The sequence below is a fragment of the Artemia sp. Qi Xiang Cuo genome, chromosome 14 (assembly GCF_049724085.1).
Source record: "Artemia sp. Qi Xiang Cuo chromosome 14, ASM4972408v1, whole genome shotgun sequence".
Lineage (NCBI taxonomy): Eukaryota > Metazoa > Arthropoda > Branchiopoda > Anostraca > Artemiidae > Artemia > Artemia sp. Qi Xiang Cuo.
In genome coordinates this window covers 64,452,935-64,475,829 of record NC_142807.1, presented here as the reverse complement: position 1 = coordinate 64,475,829, position 22,895 = coordinate 64,452,935, and the positions used below count along the sequence as shown (strand labels likewise).

General features: G+C 35.3%; 1 protein-coding gene across 1 annotated transcript in view; it reads right to left on the bottom strand.

The window, feature by feature from the left end:
* FANCI (Fanconi anemia complementation group I) overlaps window positions 1–22,895 on the bottom strand; it is a 164,382-nt gene that overhangs the window by 116,449 nt on the left and 25,038 nt on the right. The window contains exons 3-4 of the mRNA XM_089099801.1: window positions 12,921–13,126; window positions 8,786–8,991 (exon numbers count right to left, since the gene is read on the bottom strand). Of these exons, the coding sequence (XP_088955927.1) occupies window positions 8,786–8,991; window positions 12,921–13,126 (412 nt within the window). The remainder of the gene's footprint in view (window positions 1–8,785; window positions 8,992–12,920; window positions 13,127–22,895) is intronic.

Here is a 22,895-nt window from a genome sequence, read left to right as displayed (position 1 = left end):
ATTGCTCTATTTTTATATTGTTTTTGGTTATTCTTTCTTTTTTTCCACTCGCGTGAGACCATATTTTTCAAGGTTTAAAATTATTACTACTACTACTACTAACAACTCATCGCAGCACCAAGCCGCCTGAGGCCAACACAGCTACGCACGCTCCTCCTCCACCCCAATCTATTCAAAGCTTCCCTTTTTACACCCGCCCACGAAGTTCCCATTTCCTTTATAGTACACAAAATCCCGTGTCGAGTATCTAAAACCTAGCATAAAACAAAACTAATTTTAAAATTTTCATGTATTTATCTTGTTTGAATTACAAAATTATTATTATTGGTTAGACACCATAAATCTTTTTGCAGTTTACATAATAAGATTAGCGATTCTGGACTGAAAACTAAAATAATTGCAATTATGAGACAATAATATGGAGATATGTACTTTACGGGTTACAAACCAAAAAAAGTTTGGTTCCAGGATACAATAATAAATTTGAACTGAGATGAAAAAAATTTTTCTTCCAGGAGACAAAAAGCAAAACTAGTTTTAGAATTTTCATGTATTTTTGTTGTTTAAATTAAAAAATTACTATTACTGATTAGGCATCATAAATATTTTTGCAGTTTACATAATAATTTTAGCGATTAAGGCAAAAAAGAAAATTTTGGTTCCAGGAGTTTCGGTTACTATTGAGACAAGTAGCTATTATTACTATAGAGTTCATTACCATGAACTGTTTGATTGCTTCAAAATTCAAATATCTTTGAAAAGACTGCAGTATGAAAATACATCAAAAATGCAATTTTTTTGACAAATTAATTCTACTTTAAAAAGTATTTTATTTTTAATTACAAAAGTGACAAGATGTTGCAATTTCCTTTAAAATGAGCTATTATACAGCTCTCTATGATTTTCCAGTGCCCAGCTAGCTGAGCAGAAAAAAAAAGCGGAAAGAATAAAATATCCCGTTTTTGGAGAATAACGTGGTAAAAGTCTATTTTCTTGATTTTCAAGCCAATATATTTTCTTCGTTATACAAGCCAAAGGGCGGTAAGTTTCCTTTACAGAGGATTCGGACAAGGCGGTTCTAATGGTGTACTTTTTGTTTTGATCTGACTCTTTTTTTAGGAGTTGGGGGGTTTTATATTTCTTAACATTGGAGGTGATCGTCTCTTACTAGGTTGCTAGCTACCGCTGCAACCCGGAAAATTCAATGATCGAGCCTTTAAGTAACCCGGATTAAAAAATTATTATCATATCTTATATGTAACTTTTATTTTATAAGTCTTCGATAGTCTAATGGTAAGTATGCCCACTATTACATGGAAGAAGAGGGTTGGATTCCCCGTCGGGGAGAACTTTTAATATGTTGAATTAAAAGCACTATCTTTTCAATTTAAAATTTAAAAAAGAAACTTGTTTATTTACATTCTAGCTAAAATAATGAAGATAATATGAATGAACCACAGAGTTCAGTTTCTTTGGACTTGAGTTCGTTTTTTAACTATAAATACAAACAGGAAAAAGCCTACGGCTTTTTCTTCTTTTAAATAGTAAGAGAAGAAACTCAAACAATCAAGTAGCTAACTAAGTCCAATGTATGGAATGGTTTGTTATTTCAGTGATCGTCTTTTAATGTAAAAATATAAATACTGTAATCTTAACTAGTGTGAAGTTGCGTATGCAAGTTAGTATAGGGAAGAGTTCGATCTTTATTATAAATAAAAATCTTACCGCTGGTATACGATTATGTTTGAATGACTGCAGTGTGAAAAGACATCAAAAATGCAGTTTTTGGTGGAAAAATTTATTCTCTTTTAGAAATAATTTATTTTAGTTACTATAGATTTTTAACCCAATTAATTTCCTTTAAAATGAGCTATTGAACAGCCCTCTACGATGTTCCAGTGCCAAGCTATCTGTGGAAAAGAAAAAAAAAAAAAGAAAAAAGAAAAAAATATCCCGTTTGGGGAGAATAACGGAAGAGTAACAAGAAAGGAAGAGTTTAGGGAAGAGTTCGATCTTTATTATACAATTTAAAATTTAAAAAAGAAACTTGTTTATTTACATTCTAGCTAAAATAATGAAGATAATATGAATGAACCACAGTGTTTCTTTGGACTTGAGTTCGTTTTTTAACTATAAATACAAACAGGAAAAAGCCTACGGCTTTTTCTTCTTTTAAATAGTAACAGACGAAACTCAAACAATCAAGTAGCTAACTAAGTCCAATGTATGGAATGGTTTGTTATTTCAGTGATCGTCTTTTAATGTAAAGAAAATTATAAAAATACTGTAATCTTAACTATAGTAAAGTTGCGTATGCAAGTTAGTATAGGGAAGAGTTTGATCTTTATTATGCTGGAAACAAAGAAAAGAGAATCTTATATAGTAATTATGACGTCACTGCATCAAAAATACAGTTTTTATTGGAAAAATTTATTATCTTTTATAAATAATTTATTTTAGTTACTATATATTTTTAAACCAATGAATTTCCTTTAAAATTAGCTATTTAACAACCCTCTACGATGTTCCAGTGCCAAGCTATCTCTGGATACAAAAAAAATGAAAAAAATATCCCTTTTGGGGAGAATAACGTGGTTAAAGTCAATTTTCTTGATTTTCAAGCCAATATATTTCCCTTGCTGTTCAAGCCAAGGGACAGAAAGTTTCCTATACAGGGGTTTCGGACAAGGCGGTTCTAATGGTGTACTTTTTGTTTTGATCTGACTCCTTTTTTAGGAGCTATGGGTTTTTATATTTCTTAACATTGGACGTGATCGTCTCTTACTAGGTTGCTAGCTACCGCTGCAACCCGGATTTCACTTAACAGGCTCGGGCTCGATTCCCGGGGTGGGAAAATTTTTAACTCTATAATCTTCGAACATTTGAACCTTTTATAATTTATAATGATGCATAATATAAATACTGTAATCTTAACTATAGTGAAGTTGCGTATGCAAGTTAGTATAGGGAAGAGTTCGATCTTTATTATAATTTCAAGATACTATCTCTGTTGTTTGTGTAGTACTGTTTTTTCAACTTGCGTGCGACTTGCTTGATTGAAACCATTATGTAATTATGAATGAGAACATTTTCATCTTTGTAGTTCTTAAGTAGTAATTATGACGTCACAGCGTAATGATTTTGTTGACGTCATAGAGCAATGATATTATTTCATGACGTCTTCAGAAACAACAATATAATTTCATGTTTTTCTATTCACGTCATAGCTCTAATATAAAACTATGATGACATTCATTATTTATCTAGTAGGGTTTCAGACAAGGTAATTCTAATGATGTACTTTTGTTTTGATCTGACTCTATTTTTAGGAGTTTTGTTATATTTCTTAGCATTGGACTGATCATCTCTTACTAGGTTGCTAGCTACTGCTGCAACCCAAATTCACATATATATTTATTTATGAGAGGCAGCCTGGTCGAGTGGTCCAAGGCACTGGTGTTAGCCACCAGTCTCTTCGGAGGCGTGGGTTCAAATCTTACTGCTGGTATAATGTTTGAAAGACTGGAGTGTGAAAAGACATCGAAAATGCAGTTTTTGGTGGAAAAATTTATTCTCTTTTAGAAATAATTTATTTTAGTTACAAAAGGTTTTTAACCCAATTAATTTACTTTAAAATGAGCTATTGAACAACCCTCTACGATGTTCCAGTGCCAAGCTATCTCTGGAAAAGAAAGAAAAAAGAAAAAAATATCCCGTTTGGGGAGAATAACGTGGTAAAAGTCAATTTGCTTGATTTTCAAGCCAATATATTTCCCTTGCTGTTCAAGCCAAGGGACAGAAAGTTTCCTATACAGGGGTTTCGGACAAGGCGGTTCTAATGGTGTACTTTTTGTTTTGATCTGACTCCTTTGTTAGGAACTATGGGTTTTTATATTTCTTAACATTGGACGTGATCGTCTCTTACTAGGTTGCTAGCTACCGCTGCAACCCGGATGAACAACTATCTACGATGCTCCTGTGCCAAGCTATCTGTGGAATCACTAACCTATACTATAATTAAGTGGCGTATAAAATTTATATAGGCAAGAGGTCGTTCTTTATTATAATTACTAGGTTGCTAGCTACCGCTGCGACCCGGATTTCCAATCAAATGAGCCCCCTTTGAAGCTTCTACGAAGACCCTTTCCTTATGAAGTGCCTCTTGGAAAAAAATTATAATAAATAATAAAACATTGGAGCCGTAATGCCTTTACTATAGGCAACGCTACAGCGTTGCCTCTGATTTCCTATACAGGTATTTCGGACAAGGTTCTAATGGTGTACTTTTTGTTCTGATCTGACTTTTTTTTAGGAGTTATGGGTTTTAAATTTCTTAACATTGGACGTGATCGTCTCTTACTAGGTTGCTCTTTACTGTAAATTCAGTAGAACTAAAAGAACTGTTTAAAACACAGTTAGAAATGCTTTTTTCTTGAGTCGGTGTTCCAGGAATTTGTTCTAAATCATTAGTCTTACAAACACATTTACTAATAACCCTAACAGGCTCGTTTTCGCCATAATTGAAAAACATTGCTTTTCCTTCGCTGTTGATAGGTATGCTTGTATATATATTTTTATTGCTGCTACATAAACTGCAATTGCTCCTTCCAAAATTAATATACGAATTTTCTAAGAAGTACGCCTCCGTATATTCACTGTGTTGTCGAACATTTTCCATTGCATCTATAAACTGTTCCGCAGTTGCCAATCCATACCTTGGAAGCTTTTCGTTAAACTGACAACATTTCTTTTGGATATTGCTACGAAGCTTTGCCAAAGCATTTCTAGCCGACTTTTCAACAGCATCCGCTCTTTCAAAGAGAATTTTAATCTGTATTTTTGAATACTTTTCGTGATCCCGATAAAACATGCGTAAAATGTTTCTCAATTTACAAAGATCAGCCTGCATTTTTGCCATCTTCTTGTATTTCTGAATGTAATTTTTCCCTTTGTCCTTATGCGTTCTTCGGTACAACCTCGCAGAAAATTTAATTTTTTCATTATAGCTTTTGTCACCCCAGTATCTACCCATTATACTGGTAGCAACTTTTTTCTTATGCTTGTTTCGGTAATCTATATCGTTATCATACCGTTCCTTGCTCTTTTGTTTGGCTGTCTCAATTTTCCCTTCTCGATACCCCTGATCCGTAAGATACCTCTGTTTTGCTCTGTCATATTTCATTTTCTTAAATCCTGGATCGCAAGACATCTTAGTAGCAATCCTTACGCGTGCTCGAGCTTTATTGCGTTCGGTGGCATTTTTATCTCTTTTAAATAAACTTTTCTGATATTTCAGGATGTTAGCTTTATTTTTTGTGTAGTAAAGTTTTTTATTAGTAGAAATTTGGATTGCTCTATTTTGATATTGTTTTTGGTTATTCTTTCTTTTTTTCCACTCGCGTGAGACCATATTTTTTCAAGGTTTAAAATTATTACTACTACTACTACTAACAACTCATCGCAGCACCAAGCCGCCTGAGGCCAACACAGCTACGCACGCTCCTCCTCCACCCCAATCTATTCAAAGCCTCCCTTTTTTACACCCTCCCACGAAGTTCCCATTTCCTTTATAGTACACAAAATCCCGTGTCGAGTATCTAAAACCTAGCATAAAACAAAACTAATTTTAAAATTTTCATGTATTTATCTTGTTTGAATTACAAAATTATTATTATTGTTTAGACACCATAAATCTTTTTGCAGTTTACATAATAAGATTAGCGATTCTGGACTGAAAACTAAAATAATTGCAATTATGAGACAATAATATGGAGATATGTACTTTACGGGTTACAAACCAAAAAAAGTTTGGTTCCAGGATACAATAATAAATTTGAACTGAGATGAAAAAAATTTTTCTTCCAGGAGACAAAAAGCAAAACTAGTTTTAGAATTTTCATGTATTTTTGTTGTTTAAATTAAAAAATTACTATTACTGATTAGGCATCATAAATATTTTTGCAGTTTACATAATAATTTTAGCGATTAAGGCAAAAAAGAAAATTTTGGTTCCAGGAGTTTCGGTTACTATTGAGACAAGTAGCTATTATTACTATAGAGTTCATTACCATGAACTGTTTTATTGCTTCAAAATTCAAATATCTTTGAAAAGACTGCAGTATGAAAATACATCAAAAATGCAATTTTTTTGACAAAATAATTCTACTTTAAAAAGTATTTTATTTTTAATTACAAAAGTGACTAGATGTTGCAATTGCCTTTAAAATGAGCTATTATACAACTCTCTATGATTTTCCAGTGCCCAGCTAGCTGAGCATAAAAAAAAGCGGAAAGAAAAAAATATCCCGTTTGTGGAGAATAACGTGGTAAAAGTCTATTTTCTTGATTTTCAAGCCAATATATTTTCTTTGTTATTCAAGCCAAAGGGCGGTAAGTTTCCTTTATAGAGGATTCGGACAAGGCGGTTCTAATGGTGTACTTTTTGTTTTGATCTGACTCTTTTTTTAGGAGTTGGGGGGTTTTATATTTCTTAACATTGGAGGTGATCGTCTCTTACTAGGTTGCTAGCTACCGCTGCAACCCGGATAACAAAATAAACCTGATTACAAACAGGAAAAATCCTACTGCTTTTTCTTCTTTGAAATAGTAAAAGATGAACCTTAAACAATCAGGTAGCTAACTAGGTCAAATGCATACAACTGTTTGTTATTCCAATGATCGTCTTTTAATGTAACTCTCTATTATGATGATTAAATATCTACAATTATGACGTCATTCATCAATCTTGAAAAATTCATCATCTATTGATGAATAGATGAATATGACGAATTGACGAATATGATGAATATGACGTCATTCATCAATCTTGGAAATTTCATCATCTATATAATGATTCCTTATAATAGTGCAGTTACTATTGACTAAAGTTCGTTCTTTAATGTAAATAACAAAATAAACCTGATTACAAACAGGAAAAATCCTACTGCTTTTTCTTCTTTGAAATAGTAAAAGATGAACCTTAAACAATCAGGTAACTAACTAAGTCAAATGCATGCAACTGTTTGTTATTACAATGATCGTCTTTTAATGTAACTCTCTATTATGATGATTAAATATCTACAATTATGACGTCATTCATCAATCTAGAAAAATTCATCATCTATTGATGAATAGATGAATATGACGAATTGACGAATATGACGTCATTCATCAATCTTTGAAAATTCATCATCTATATAATGATTGCTTATAATTTAATGTAAATAACAAAATAAACCTGATTACAAACAGGAAAAATCCTACTGCTTTTTCTTCTTTGAAATAGTAAAAGATGAACCTTAAACAATCAGGTAGGTAACTAAGTCAAATGCATGCAACTGTTTGTTATTCCAATGATCGTCTTTTAATGTAACTCTCTATTATGATGATTAAATATCTACAATTATGACGTCATTCATCAATCTTGAACATGAAAATGTAGTTTTTTTCGTAAAAAAATGATTTTACATCAGAAATAACGATTTTTAATTATCAAAGGTTTTTAATCCCATCAGTTTTCTTTAAAATGAGCCAATGAACAACTTTTGATGCCAATGAACAGCATTCCTTTAGGCGGAATGCTGTAGTAGCTGCCACTTTTCTTTATTTTCGAGCCAATATATTTCCCTTGCTTTTCAAGACAAGGGAAAAATTTCCTATATAGGGGGTTCGGACACGGCGGTTCTAATGGTGTACTTTTTGTTTTGATCTGATTTTATTTTTAGGAGTTATGGGTTATTATAATTCTTAACATTTGATGTGATCGTCTCTTACTAGGTTGCGGGCTACCCCTGCAGCCCGGATACTGCTGCACTTTATTGCACAAAACAACTCACATTTCAAAAAAAAATGACGTAGATAATTTCAGAGACCACGCTGTCTTTCCATGACGACAAAATAAAAGTTCAAAATAGGGATAAATCATTTTTAATAGACAGTGTATAGAAATTCACAAAAATTACCAGATATTTCGGTCACATATACAGTGACCGTCATCAGTAGTAAAACTAAACTAAAACAATTTAAAACAAAAGTTTATATACGAAATCAAACAAAACTACATATTGTTTAATTCTCTAATTCTTTTCAAAGCAAAGGCGGAAGCTAGCCTCTTTGACCTTCTTGGATTCGGTTCATTAGCGTTCAATGATATAACATCATTAAAATTTGCACTTTACTGAAAAAAATACAAATGAATGTGCATTGTCAGTTTAATATACATATACTGATATTTAGTAATCAAAATGTTAAAATTATTGGATTTATTAAAGTTATAAAAGTAAAAACATTCATATTTTTTTCAGTAAAGTGTAAATTTTGTTCTGCCCTTGGGAAGGCATAGGGGTTTTGAGCCCAACTTATGTTAATTTCTGCTCGTTTTGAGTTTGACTCAGTTATTTATTTTAATTTCTGTTCGTTTTGGGTTTCATTTATTTGTTGATGCAGATTTGTGGTAGTTTCACGCTTGGTAGATTATTTGATTTTATTTTTGCTCCTTTTTTGTTTAATGGAGTTCTTTAATTTTCTTTGAAAAACTTATTTTGTGGAAAAAGTTTTTTTAATTAATCTCCCAAAAGAGAGTTTGCGGACAATACAAGTGCTACTTCAAGGATGAACAATTCCCATATCTTTTTTTATGAATTAAAAGTTTAACCGATAATGGATTATCAGTTAAAAAATACTTACATTATGATAAAAATATTGCCAATCAGATTCCTCAAAATCCTGGTAATCATTAAATGAAATTTTAAGAACTTTTTGTAGCTTAAAAGTAATTTTTTAATACCTGATCCCTCCAAAGAGAGTTTGCGGACAACGCAAGTGATACTTCAAGGATGAATAAGTCCAAGACCAGCGATGGCATGTTCACATTGGATTTTAGGTGGTCCAAAAAGCTTCTGACAGCTAAATGAGAACTGTCACGATGAAATATTTTATTGAAGTGATAAACGATTGTGCTTCGGCTATCAAATATGTCTTGCTTTTTCTTAGCTGAAAAAAAAAACTCTAAAAAACAAACCCCTTATTTAACACTTTTGCCTACTCTCTTTCTACTGTTCTCACTTGGGCTATCGCCCCTCTCATGATGTCCCTTTTCTGTTTTTATTCCTTAATTTTCAGGAATAATTTCTGAGATTTTTAAAGCCTACAGTAATGCCCATGGTTTCAGCATTACTTTCAAATAAACGTTTACATTAGTAGCTTAAATAATTTAGCGGTTTATTCAGGAGATAAGAGATAATTCATTTAACACACTTTCTGAGTTTTTCTTAGAAATAAATCAATATCTTAGATGGCAGCAAACATTTAAATATAAGATGTCCAAAAAGTTTTTTTTTTCACATCTAAATGAGAACAGGTGCGGAGAAACATTTTATTGTCGCGATATAATAATTGTACTTTGACTATCAGCATATCTTGCTTTTTTATGTCGAACCAATCATTAAAGTCCCTAGTGTCGTTTTTTTCATTTTCACATTTTTTAAGAAAAAAATTTGATCAGGAATAAAAGCACGTTCCATTATCACTTGTGCTAGGTTTGCACCGACAAATTTATATTCCATTAGTGTTTCAAAGCAAATTCTTGAAAGATCTTTGCAAAAGTTTTGAAAAATAAACCCCTGTGCTGAGCACATAATAAATGAAAGCACTTATTTTTTTCGAATATTAACGACTTCACTTAGGAAATTCTAATCTAGGGTAATTATTATTGTTTATTAGAGCGTTTTAACCTCCTTTTAATATTTCTTAAAAATGTACGTTCCATTTCAAACAATCCATTATCACATTATCAACATTCCCTTTGACAATTTCTCAGGGACTTTCTAAAAAAACACTAATGAATTAAAAGTTAAAAGGGTACTTACCTGTTATAGCAACCCCACTCAAGAACTGAATTTCGGTTAATCCTAATGAAAAATACCAAAATATAATGAAAATATGATACTTTAAAAACTAATTTGGGCTATATATTTGCACATTAGGGAGGGGAGTAAAGTACAGCGGTCTGCATGCAAAATGTGATGGCTATAATTATTCCGCATATTATCAAGTAAGAATTGTTTCGGTGGTTTTCATTGGCTGTCAGTAACGAAAATCAATTGCAAGTGATTGCAAAAAGGCGATAATAAACTCCTTTAAACAGTATATGACCCGTTCAAAAGCTAGTCCGGGCCAGTCACCCTATTGTCTCAGACTTTAGCGTAGAAGCCCTTGGTTGACTCTTAGCTTGCCACATTCACAAAGATAAATCAGTAAAAGTAGCTTTAAATTTAAAAATATATTTGTATTAAATATATTCGTCGACTTTTAAATACACATAAGATATGATATAAATTGTATTAATATTTAATATAATCAAATACAAACTAGACATTAAACATAAAAATTTAATATGAATTTTCTTTTAGGAATAAATACACTTTAAAAAAGGTAGTGCAGAAAATGACAAAATTAGTTTTGCTACCTAGGACTAAAAAGTTCTAAAGAAGCCAATATGACTAAGTCCATTGTAAAGAATACATCTAAGAACATACTCCATTGTAAAGAATACACCTAAAAACAGATTCAATTGCAAAGAATGCATCTAAGAACATACTCAAATATAAAGAATTTTTCTAAGAATACATCAGAATTTTTATAAAGAATACATCTAAGAACACACTCCATACTTAATGTTTTAAATTCCCTGTACAAATTTTAGTGTGTTTTTTGCATGTTTGGTGTTTTGCAAATTTTCGCTAACAAATTCTGAAGAATACATATATGTATTCCATTGTAAAGAATACATATAAGAACATACTCCACTGTTAAGGTTATGTTCCCGGTGCAAATTTTGGTATGTTATTTCAACGTTAGGTATGTATTTTACAAATTTTGGCTATTTTTCTGCTCTCCTCGGTCTTAATTTATCAGCGAAAGACGGCAATTTTGCTATAGCTCCATAGCTGGCATCCAGTTTTATCAATTTAGTTTTACTCAATTACATTTTTAAATTCGGTGTACGTGGTTTTATATATCAAAAATACATTGAAAATTTGTTGGAAATTGGTAAAAAATCATTGAAGAAAGGACGATTTTTTTTTTTTTTTTTACCAAATTTAAAATCTTCTCTAAGAAAAAGTTTGAGCAAAATCATAATTCTGGGTCAGCGAATCTTTCGATCTAACCCTCCGTTGCGACTGATGCGATAGTTTTGCGTGATCTGTCAAACTTCCTCCGTTTTTTGCTGCAAGTTTATGCGTCACAAGGGTATAACGGCTGAATTGAAACATTTCTACCGAGCCGTCGAAAATCACATCTGTTTTTTCTGAACTGAAAGCTTTTTAGAACCATAAAATTGCAAGTAACTTTGAAACTAATATTTATTAAAAGTTTTCTATTAATATTTGACAAAGGAAATGAGGTTCATGTCCTTTTAATTGCACATTTGAATCTTTCAGGTCTGGAGGGGGGGATATTTCCCAGAGAATGCACATAGAAGATAAGAATTGCCTTTTTAATTATGCATAGCTAGCCAAGGCTAAAACAGATTAACCCTTGAAATATTTCCCCGGGCTTCTAGAACTCGATCTTGCCCATTCCTATGCATCTTATGTTCAAACATCCCATAATATTATGTGTGCTTCGGCGACTGCAGTAAACCGTCTTACGATAAAAAATAGCATCAATGGGAACGAAAGGTAAGATTAATCACTTCGATTAAAGGAACATCTTGTACTGTATGTGATTGTTACCGCTAAGGGGTTGTCGCAAAATTATATATATATAATATGATATTTATATATATAATATATATAGATATATAACTTGAGGACCTAGACAAACACAAACAAATGCTTTGACATTGTTTTTTGAATGGCAATAACAATTAGCATTCAGCAAATAGTATTATTATAGATCAAATATTCGGATTATCAGTTCCTTCCAAGGACCGTTCAAGACACATACGTTTTCATTAAAATGCAAATGACGCAGTAGGCTTTAGACTTTTACGGTTATGGGAGGGGGAAGGGGGCAGTAGCCAAACTCTTGTTTCTAGTGATTTTTGGTCGTTTTAAGTTTGAATTGAATATTCAATTTAATTTTTAATCGTTTTAAGACTTATATATTCACTTATATTACTACCTGTTATCTGTGTGCTTGCTATGATTGTTTATTTCAATTCTGCTCGTTTAGATTTCATTTATTCTTTAATAGTAATTTCTGGTTGTTGAGTTTGAAATATTATAAGAATTTTTTTCTGCTAGTTTTATTTTAATTTGGTTCTTTAATTTTCTCTGTTTAGTTAGTAAATAGAAACAGAGAAATATTGTCAATTAAAATTAGCTCCTGGTAGCACTTGCCACACACACCCCTTCCCCCGCCTAAGAACTTTACTAGTGAGGTTTATGATATCCCGACTCAGCTTTTTCACCTCTGTGCCGGTAGGCATGTGAATGTAATTCTTATTACACAATGAAAAAGATTGTTGCAAGGAGAGGGGCCCTAATACCACCGTATATAGAAAATACTGCCTTTAATCAAGAAGGATTAAATATTATTTTCACCCCCCCCCCGCCCCAAGAAGCAACAGCAAAAAACTCATTCTATATTTATATGAAGGGAAAATAAAAGTTGAGATATTTGGGCATTAAAATACACTCTTTGAGGCATTCTCCCTCCCTCCCACAATGACCCACAGTCCCACCTTCCTAACAGCTGATTCGCACTTACATATCACTATACATAACTTTATGAAATATAAAGCAAATAATTTAAATTAAATGATGCTTTAAAATCAATGTTTTCTGAAATAAGAAGGGCTAAATTGTGTAGGAATCAGGAGAGTAAGGTAAAGTCAGGATCGGGACTGTGCGGGAGTCAGAGTTTGTATAAGGGAACGGTTTCCTCCCCTGTCATTAACAAAAACATATACTTACCCGAACAGTTTCCTGATTCAATCTGTTTTTGTGCATTTCTAAAATAATCCCTAAGCGTTTCAATTGTTCTTATTGGCTCTATTTTGGAAAACAAAATCATCAGCTGGTTGGCTATAGCTGGCAGGTCATTTGGTTCAAAATGTTTTATGAGTCGCTCTATTCGATCTAGTATCCTTCTAAGATCACTTGCGGGACGTGATAGCTCCCTAGAAAAAATCAAGTTAATTAGTAGATTAATTTGAGTTTTTTTTTTATTGATTAATACATTGATTGGAAAACAGAGACTAATTGACACAGGCGTGGGATTCTTATCATTTCCTGTGAGAAACTTGTACCCAACAAGGTTCGATTACAATAATATGCTACAAATCTGTATATTATTGTGAATATATATTATTATGAATGTGTAATACACTAACACTTTTATACCACACTTTTCACAAACCTTAGGCTTGTTAGCTGATGTTGTGATCCACTGACAAGCAAAATAATCCCCTGCTCCATACCACATGATGTTTATGATGCAAATTTTACCAGTGATGATCGCATCAATATAATGTTTATTGAAAGCAAAGTAGATATAACAAAAAAATTTTTTAATGAAAGTAAATTACTACTACCACTACTACTAACAACTCACTGCAGCACCAAGCCACCTGAGGCTAACACGGTGTGCATGCTCATCCTCTCCCAATCTAAGAAAAGCTTCACACGTTACCCCTCCTATGAAGTTCCGATTTCCTTTAAATCCTTCCTTGTGACCTATTCCCGTCCTATTGGAGAACAACCTGCTTTTCGTTTGGTCCAAAACGAACGGCCAAAAAGGACAATCTTTGGCAACGTATCATCCCTCATGCGTAAAACGGGCCCTAGCCATCTCAGTCTTTCTTATATTACACTACGTTTACATAGAACCACGTTTTTCATACAACTTGTTGTTTGACATATTGTCCGTCAAACCGTTACTTAGAACTGTCCCTACACAATTCCTTTGTAAAATATTTAACAAATATTCCTCCGCCTTTCGAATCGTCCACACTTCAGAACCATACTTGACTGATGTCATTACCATAGTTTTCAATATTCTAATTTCGGTTGGCAAACTTATCTTCTTATTCTTCTAAACTTTTTTCAAATATGAAAAATATCCTGGGCCTCGGCTATTCTTCTTTTTACATCTTCACTATATCCACAATCTGTACTAATAGTACTACCCTGGTACTACCAAATATCGCCTCTTCAACTTCATTTATTCCTAGTCCAAGTGACTACAATCAATCAATCCATTTATTTACTGCGCCGTAATATTATAAAAATAGCAGTGGCCTTGTCAACAATTATTAACATCAAATCAAAGCACTAAAAAAAATAAACTATGTACAATAATTAAAAGATTCGACAAAATATGGTACAAATGAAGATAAATAGCGCTGACTTGAATTCGGTGCTGGTTGTTTCAGGACAACTTTAACGGCAGCTTTGCTCCTTGTCGCCGTCAATTCTTGGCTCTAATAAATCCGGTAAGATGCTTCTATGCCGTTGTGAAAAAAGGCATTGGTGGCCGAACCTTATGGCGTCTTCGTGTCTGCGTTGGAATAGGGTTTTGAGACCGAGCCTCTGGAGACTCTCCTCGTATGAACTGCAGGCTTGGCCGAGGATGATGCGGCAAGCCCGTTTCTGCATCTCATCTATTTGCTTGTCCTGTTCTTTTGTTAAGCCCGGATGCCAGACTGGACAACCGTATTCCAGGGCGGGTAAGATGTATGTTTTTAGGATGTTTGTAAGGGCCAGGGTGGTAAAAAAAAAACCAAAGCAACTTAGTCTTCTTAATATTAATTTTTAAACATATTCTTGATTCTGAACTTAAAAAAAAAAACAAAGTGACTTAGTCTTCTTAATATTAATTTTTTAAAATATTCTTGATTCAGAGCTTTAAAAGCTCCAAAAATTCGTTCTTTTGCCATTTTTATCTAGGATCCAGATCATCTGCACAATCTAAGTCTAGGAGTGTTTAACCTTCCTATTTGATTCCATGCTCTCCAATGGCGTTTACCATGTTACTTGGCTTAGACAAAGTCCATCGAAATAATCCATATAAACAGGATCCGACACAGCCCTGCTTAACTCTTGATTCAATACTCAACTAGCTGCTAACCTCACTTCCTACCTTGCCCGAAGCAATATTGTTCTCGTACACTGCACTAATTAGTTTTATTTACTTATCTGGTATAGTAGAGAGGGGAGGGGCCATTCCGAACGGTTTTCACAATTTCTGCAACCAAAGCCTTATTTTCCAATCGATAAGATTGTTTTTTATACCCAGGGTAGAAGAAACACTTGGCATCCTAACGTGACTTTATTCAAATTTTAGGAATCAGGATAAAAATCGCTATGAACAGTAAGCTCTCTTGTGTCCAGAACAGCAACAACCACGAGGCCAAAGCGGACAATTCAGGGCCAATTATGAATTCTTTGACATTTTGCCATCAATTAATTTGGTCATCGCTTTGTTTTGCCATTGATTTTTCTGTTATTATCAAGGCTATCATAGAAAAACGTTTCATCAATTTTTTCTGCCATCGGAAAACTGTCGTTATTCTTTCTTGTCATCGAATAAACTGTCATTGTTTTTCTTGTTATCGGACAAATTGTTTTCATTTTATTCACCATTGGAGAAATGGTCATTGATTTTTATTATCACCGAAAAAAGCAAATCGTTTTTATTTGTCATCGGACAAAGTGTTTTGTTTTTTTCTGTCATTGGACAGATGGCCTTTAGTGAGGTTTTAGAATGCGTCGAATCCCCCCCCCCCCTTGCGGGTGACAAGCTAGCTTATAGGGCGTTTCATAAATATCACACTCAGGCTCTAGTGCCAATGGCAAAATCCAAAGCTGAGACTAATGCTGTTCTTGAGGACTGCATCTGCTGGTCTTTAGACTGAACTAACTTGCAAGGCGTTTTCCTTGGGGATTCACAGGCCAAAATCCAAGGGTTCAGAGAGAAAAGAAAATTCATGTTTTGACGGTTATTTGACAACATATGAATGTCATAGAAAAAATGTACTGATTAAAAAGTAGTCTTTAAGGGGTACAAAACGAAAAATCACACATGCTACCTAGCAGCCATTAAAGAATTGTATCAAGTTTGCTTAGGTAGCGCTGATTGTCCGTGTTGCGTAGTAGTCGTGCTGTTTGAGCTTTACAGCTTTTCTCGCCTCCAACACTCGCGAAAACGCAGATGGCGCTGATTCAACGTATAACATGTGGATTATGGAAAACCGCCACGAGAGTACCTACATCTGGAAATATTTTTACTGGATTCCATCCCCCCTTATATTCGGTAGCCGTCTTAATCACAAAGAACTAAAGAAAGAAAAACATGCAAAGAAAAAACTTCTTAATACTAAATTTGAAAGGTTTTCAGGCCTTATGCTGTGTTTAAATGGGCCGACTGTTGGTCAAAAGTCGACGATTCGACAGAAGAAAGCTGCTCGTCGGCTTTGAAGGAATCAGCCGTTTAAAGAGTAAAATTTTAAATGTCAGATCCCGTGAACAAGACTATTGACTTTATCACCATTGTTCAAGGGTACAAGCTGGCCTTGGGATTTCGCCCAATCCGTCAGCTTTCAGTCTGAGGCATTGAGCTTTGGCCAGTGAATCACCAGTCCAAACGCCTTATAACCGAGTCCAGTCAGTCTACAGCACATCAGAAAAAGTCTTCAAGAGCAGTAGAGCCTCAGCTTTAGATTTTGCTTCTTGCCACTGGATGCTACAGCAAAAACACTGAGGTTTCTGAAAACACTGTTTTAGCAAACCTGTCATCCGAAGAGGAACTCGAAGGCATGCAAAACTCCACTAATGACCTTCTGTTCAATGGCAGAAAAAAACAATCCTACTTTATCCGATGGTAGATAAAAACAATTATGATATTTCAAATGAAAGATTAAACAATACTTGTGTTTTTGCTTAGCTTCAGACCTTGGCCTTAGCTCGAACGAGATGTGTTCAAAAAGGCGTTGTTGCTGTATTTTTCAGTCCCCAAGCCCTTGGAGTTTGGCCTTTAAAACCCAAAGCAAAAACGCGTCGTAAGCAAGTCAAGTCAGTCTAAAGACCAGCAGATAAGGTCCTTAAGAACAGCTTTAGCTTCAGCTTTGGAATTTAGCACCGGAACTGGAGCCTGAGTAGAACATTAATAAAAACACCTTATAAGCTAGCCTGTCACCCGAAAGGGGGGGAGGGGAGGTTGAGACACATACTAAACCCTCACTTATGACCAGCGCGATTTCCAATCATTGAAGGCGTAACGGTATGCATTCTCCGGAATAGCCTTGAACACCGCGGTGCATGCTGCTTGGATCCCCTCTGTCGCCTAAAAATAGTTTCATCAGCCTTTTCAGGCGAGGAAACAAAAAAAAAGTCCGAGGGGCCACATCTGGGCTGTAGGGCGGCTGCGGAAGCGTTGGGATGCCAGCCTTGGTCAGGTGTTTTCGAGAAAGGCGGTGTGAGCCGGGGCGTTCTCATGGTGCAACTAACTTCCAGTCGGCTGCGATGTCTTTTCGGACCCGGTTGAACCTTCGTTTGAGTCTCTTGAGCACTTCCACATAAAACTTGGCTTTGAAGGTTTGTCAAGGAAGAACAAATTCATGGTGGACGATGCCTTTGATGTCAAAAAAGACAATGATCATCGTTTTCACTCTGGATCTGCTCATTTTTTTGTGGCGAGGAGACATTGACGTGTGCCACTCGGAAGATTACATCTTTGTCTCGGGATCAAAGTCAAAGATCCAGCACTCGTCACCTTTGATTACGTTATGCAAAAATTGGGGGTCACTTTCACACATGTTCAAATTTTGTTGCCACACTCGCCGCAATTTCTGGTCGTCAGTGAGCCCTTTTGGGACTATCTTCGCGCACACCTTGTGCATGTTCAAATGTACCGTCACGATGTCATGAACGAAAAATTTTGGTAAATTTAACATTTGGGCAATTAAACGAACACTTAGTTGACGGTATGAGTTCAAAACTTGGCACACACGAGTCACATTGTCGGTTTTTGTTGAAGTCGAAGGTCTTCCGGCACGGTCTTCATCGGCGACCTCTTCCCGACACTCTAAAAAAGCCTGGTGTCACCGAAAGACCGCTTCTTGCTAAAGCAACATCTGGGTAAGCCTGCTTGATCATATCAAAAATCTCTGTCGCAGATTTACCGAGTTTCACACGTAATTTAATCGCGTATCTCTGCTCTAACGAATGCCGGATTTTTGGTTTGCACCACACATAGATACCACGCCATGCCAAAATGCCTGTCCTGACTCTCCAGGTGCTCGGAGACAACTGACAACTGACCAGCAGCTCGTTTGTTAGCTAGGAAAGCCCTCTATCGAATCCAGTCGCAGCGCGCACGCTCTGATGTACAGTCGTGGCGAAAGAAAATTAGTCCTATTACTTTCCAGACAAACCCTGTATACAGAATACTAGGCCTCTCACTGGTCTTCTCGTTCCACCTGTGAAATGAGGGACAGGGAGGGTTATCTCAATATCTGTCATATCTACTTAAGTTTTACCAGCGTGCTTTGGAAAAACATGTTTCTCGTTACTTCTAAACAGAAAACCCATTAAAGCACATTCATTTCTAGTTTGTTCAATTTCTCCTACATAAACAATAGTAGAACTTCCTTTTTTTCCCCTAGAGAGAACTTCATCAAAAACAAAATCTCCGGGACTGTATCTGAGTAGCTCATTTTCAGACTCACTACCAATGTAAAGTGACTCATTACAGTCTTCGATTCCCTCAAGAAACTCCTTTTCGCTCTTGCCGCTAGTCCTCACTACTTGTTTCTAAAGTTTCTTTGGTTTCTTTTGTCATGCTGTATTTCCTAGCGCTATCGAACTGACGTATAATGGTAAATTTGGGATATAGCCTCACTGGTTCGGGTGAGTAAATTGTATCTGCTTCCTCTTGGACTGCTGTTCTCATTGCCAGCGGATCCTCCCGTGGCTCAACTCTGTTAATCACAGACGCTTGTAGAAAATCAGTCTCAGAAAATACGAATAATACATGGGGCTTGTTCAACAGTAGAAGTTCCAGTTTCGTCGCAGTTCTAGAGTCTAGTTGGTCCAACTTGATGGCGAACATAAAGTGAATTCGAGTTCTCAGAAAAACTCTTTGACAACTGGAGCATTAGACCCAACCACTTTCGCCTGGCTGTTATTTTACGGCATCTGTGTTGAAAGCTCAGAGTTTCGTCATATAATTTTTTTAATCAGATCTAAGCCAGCCATCTCATCTTTAGCCAAATATTCGGGGACAACAATAGACAGCATCAATGCCAAGTAATAAGCCAACTTTCGGACGACCTTTCGCGTCAGACCGTGGTTCATTAAACTACATTTTTGAAGATGAGATACTCAACTCTTTCTTTTGTTTTCTTTTTTTAAATACTGTTTGCAGAGAAGTCCCAATCACGTTAGAGAGTTCAAATTCTTGTGCACGGGCTGTTTCGACCCCTTCATTTTATATATCACAAAGACGTTTCTTTGCGCGTTTGACAGCATCAACTACTGTTGTCTTTCTTAGCCAAACTCTTCAGCAAGTTTGACAAACGGTAGTCTTTCCGCCAAATCCACTTCATAGCCCTTTTAAGGTTCTGCTGGTCAGGACAGCCCCGATCAGTTCTCAAGTACGTTCAGACCATCTAAGAAAAGATGGGATCAGTGACTCATGTTGAAACAAAAGACTTAAAGTACCAACGACATCAAACTGAACAAATTTTTTTGCTTCCAAGACCCATCTTGTGTCTATTCATACCAGGAAACTACGGTTTTCTAACATTCTTCTTTTGCTTGTTTTAAAATTATGAAGTTTTTTAGGAGTATAGTAGCATTAGTAGTAATGCACACATAGTGCCCTTTGGTTAGTTCAAGATCCCTCTTAACATACCGTGTTTCAACTTAATACTCTGAAGTATTTCTGATATATCCTTTTGAAAACTTGCATGCACAAAGTGTGTTTTGATTTAGGTCAATCTCCCATTCAACGTTCCCAGAAAGTTTCGCCTTAATACCCTTAGTCTTAGTAGTAGCAGTAGTCATAGTAGTAGCAGAAAACGTAGTAGTAGCATGCAAATATTTCCTTTTAATCACTTCAACATCCCCCTCATCATTCCGTGAAAGTTTCAGTTGAAATTTTCGTTCCTAAGATATTGCAAATACGACCTTTTGACAACCTGGATGCACATAGTGTCTTTTGATTAAGTTCAGCACTCCCCTCAATATTCCCTGAAAGCTTCACCTAATACCTTTAACCTTTTTGGATACCCAGGATAAAACATGCCCCCATTTTGCAATTACAATTCTTATATGTAAACAAATGTGCAAACTGTTTAACTTACAGCAGTATGGGGGTCGTGCCATCCCCAGAGGTATAGTTATTGGACCTTTCAACTCCGTCTTGGACCAAGACGGGCGAGGATTTGCTAGATGTTTCCTGGGGAAATTGTCTACGGATTGTTTTGGGTACCAGACTGACTGACAATATCTCCAACGGTAAGCTGTACGAGAAATGTGGTCAACCCCTCTTTATAGGGCTACAATGAGAGCAAGGTTGAGATGGTTAGGACATGTTGTGCGGATGAAGGATGACAGATTGTCGAAGATTGTCCTTGTTGGCTTACTATCTAGGGCCAAACAAAAAGCAGGTCGTCCCCAAATGGGTGGGAGGATGTCAAAAAGATAGATTTAAGGGAAATGGGAACTTCTTGAGAGGTGTAAAGAGGGAGGTTTTGAATAGATTGGTATGGAGGAGAAGCGTGCATAGCTGCGTTGGACTCGCAGGCTTAGTGCTGCACTGATTTGTTAGTAGTAGTTTTATAACGACACACAACTTTACACTTGAATAAAACTTTAAAATAACAGAAAAATACGGTTTTCCTCATCATTATATGCTTATTGTTATGACGGGAAAAAATAGAATAGCTTCATTTATGTTTAAACAATGGAGATGTTCAAGATCTATATACAGGGCTACTACAGTTCAAGGAGTCAATAATAGGGGCTTCAGGAGCTTTTTTGGCGGAAAGAGACCTTCCGGACACACAAAAAAGGAGCAACAGGGACCTGGTCCAGCTGTAGGTTACCGTACAAATGACAATCAACATTCTTCTCTATATTCAAACCGATCTCTCGTAAACCTGAAACTAGGATGGTTGGCAATGTAGCGTCACCAGTTCCATGAAAGAAATGGGTAATATAAAGATGATCCGACCCCTTGACTTTCCAGACGGAACTTCTCAGGGTTCTTTTATTCTTGATTTTCAACTTTGAAAATACATAATTTCAAAAAATACACAAGTAACTACTTTGATTAATGACCAGAAATTCATCACAAGACAGGAACATTTCAAAATCGCTTTTTTCTTGCAGTTTTTTTTTCTGGCTTTGGCTTTGCTTCCTTTAGACCTTCAAAAATACAGTTATCAGCAACTGCCTTTATTTCTACATATAAGTACCGGAGTACTTTTAACAGCTGCTGATTCCTTTTTCTGTTCCGTGTGCAATAAGTCACCCATCCAACATGGTTTGGACGAGCTGAATTTCAATCAGGACTTTCTTCTCAAAGCCTATTTTAAGCGGATTTCTGGCTTCTTCAAACATCTCGTCAGTAGCTTGCTCCTTGTACCCAGCAGGTACAAGCATTAATTTTTTTAAACCATTTGTTTTTAGTTGTTAAGGCCCAAGGATTTTTTTTTACAAGGTTGCAGCTACCACTGCATTAATGACAGTACGGGTTTGATGTCAATGGATACTTCGGTGAAGTTATTAGTCCGTTAAGAGCAATCTGAGAAAAAATGTCAATCTCTGGGTATACATATCTAAAAAAACGAACACAAAAAAACGCGGCAGCTTAAGTGAGTCCACAGGCAAAGGACACCAAATCTCTTGGTCCATCATTATCAAGAGGACTTGAAAGCTCTAGAATTGAAATTATTCTGCAGTCTTCAGGACACTAATAGTCACTAACACACGTTTCTATGACAAGATTTTGTGAAACTTGCTCTTATTTTTTTCAATCAAATTTATCGACAATAAACCGTAGCCAAACGATTTAAAAACCGCACGGTAAATCGCGCATCCCAAAACCATACAAAATTTTGATTACAAGTCTATCTAAGGAATTATGCTCACCTACATCCAAAACTTGTTGGCTCGCCTACACCACAAAAAAAGGTATTGCTGCCACCCATCGTACATCCAGAAGGCTAGAACATTATTTCCGCTTTAAGAAAATGGATCTTACATATACAGTTTATTCTTTTAAAGCTGAAATATCGTAATATATGTAATATAAAGCTGCAATATATGTAATATAAAGCTGAAATATCGTAATATATCGCAATATATCGAAATATCGTAAAAATAAATGGTTAATTTAAAGCTGAAATATCGGAAGGGTAACTACCTCCCGGGAAGTTATGATGATGTTAGACTCCAGGATAAGAATTTGAGAGAAACTTTCCAGGAACAGTTGAATACTAAACTTGAGAGTTTAAAATTTGATAATGTGGAAGATGGTTGGAATAACTTTAGAAAAATAATTTGTGAAGTTGCTGAATGTGTCTTAGGGAAGTAAGCTAGGACTGCAGCTAAGAATATTAGTGAAAAATCTCTATGTTTAATAGAAAGGAAAAAGGACATGTGCAAGAATTACATTAGAGATTGATCATATGAAAATTCAAGGAATGTAAAGACAGTGGTGAAAACATTAAAATATGAAGTAAGGATATATATAGTAGAGACCAAGAATTAGATTGCCGATCATCTGAAAAATGCAGCTAGACGCTATAATAGTAAAATATTGAACTGACATGTTAAAAAATTGAGAGGGAGTAGTCAATGTCGACTTGGATCAGTTAAAGATAGGAATTGGGCCGCAATTAGCTATAAGGAAAAAAACTAAAGAGAGATGGGCCGAACATT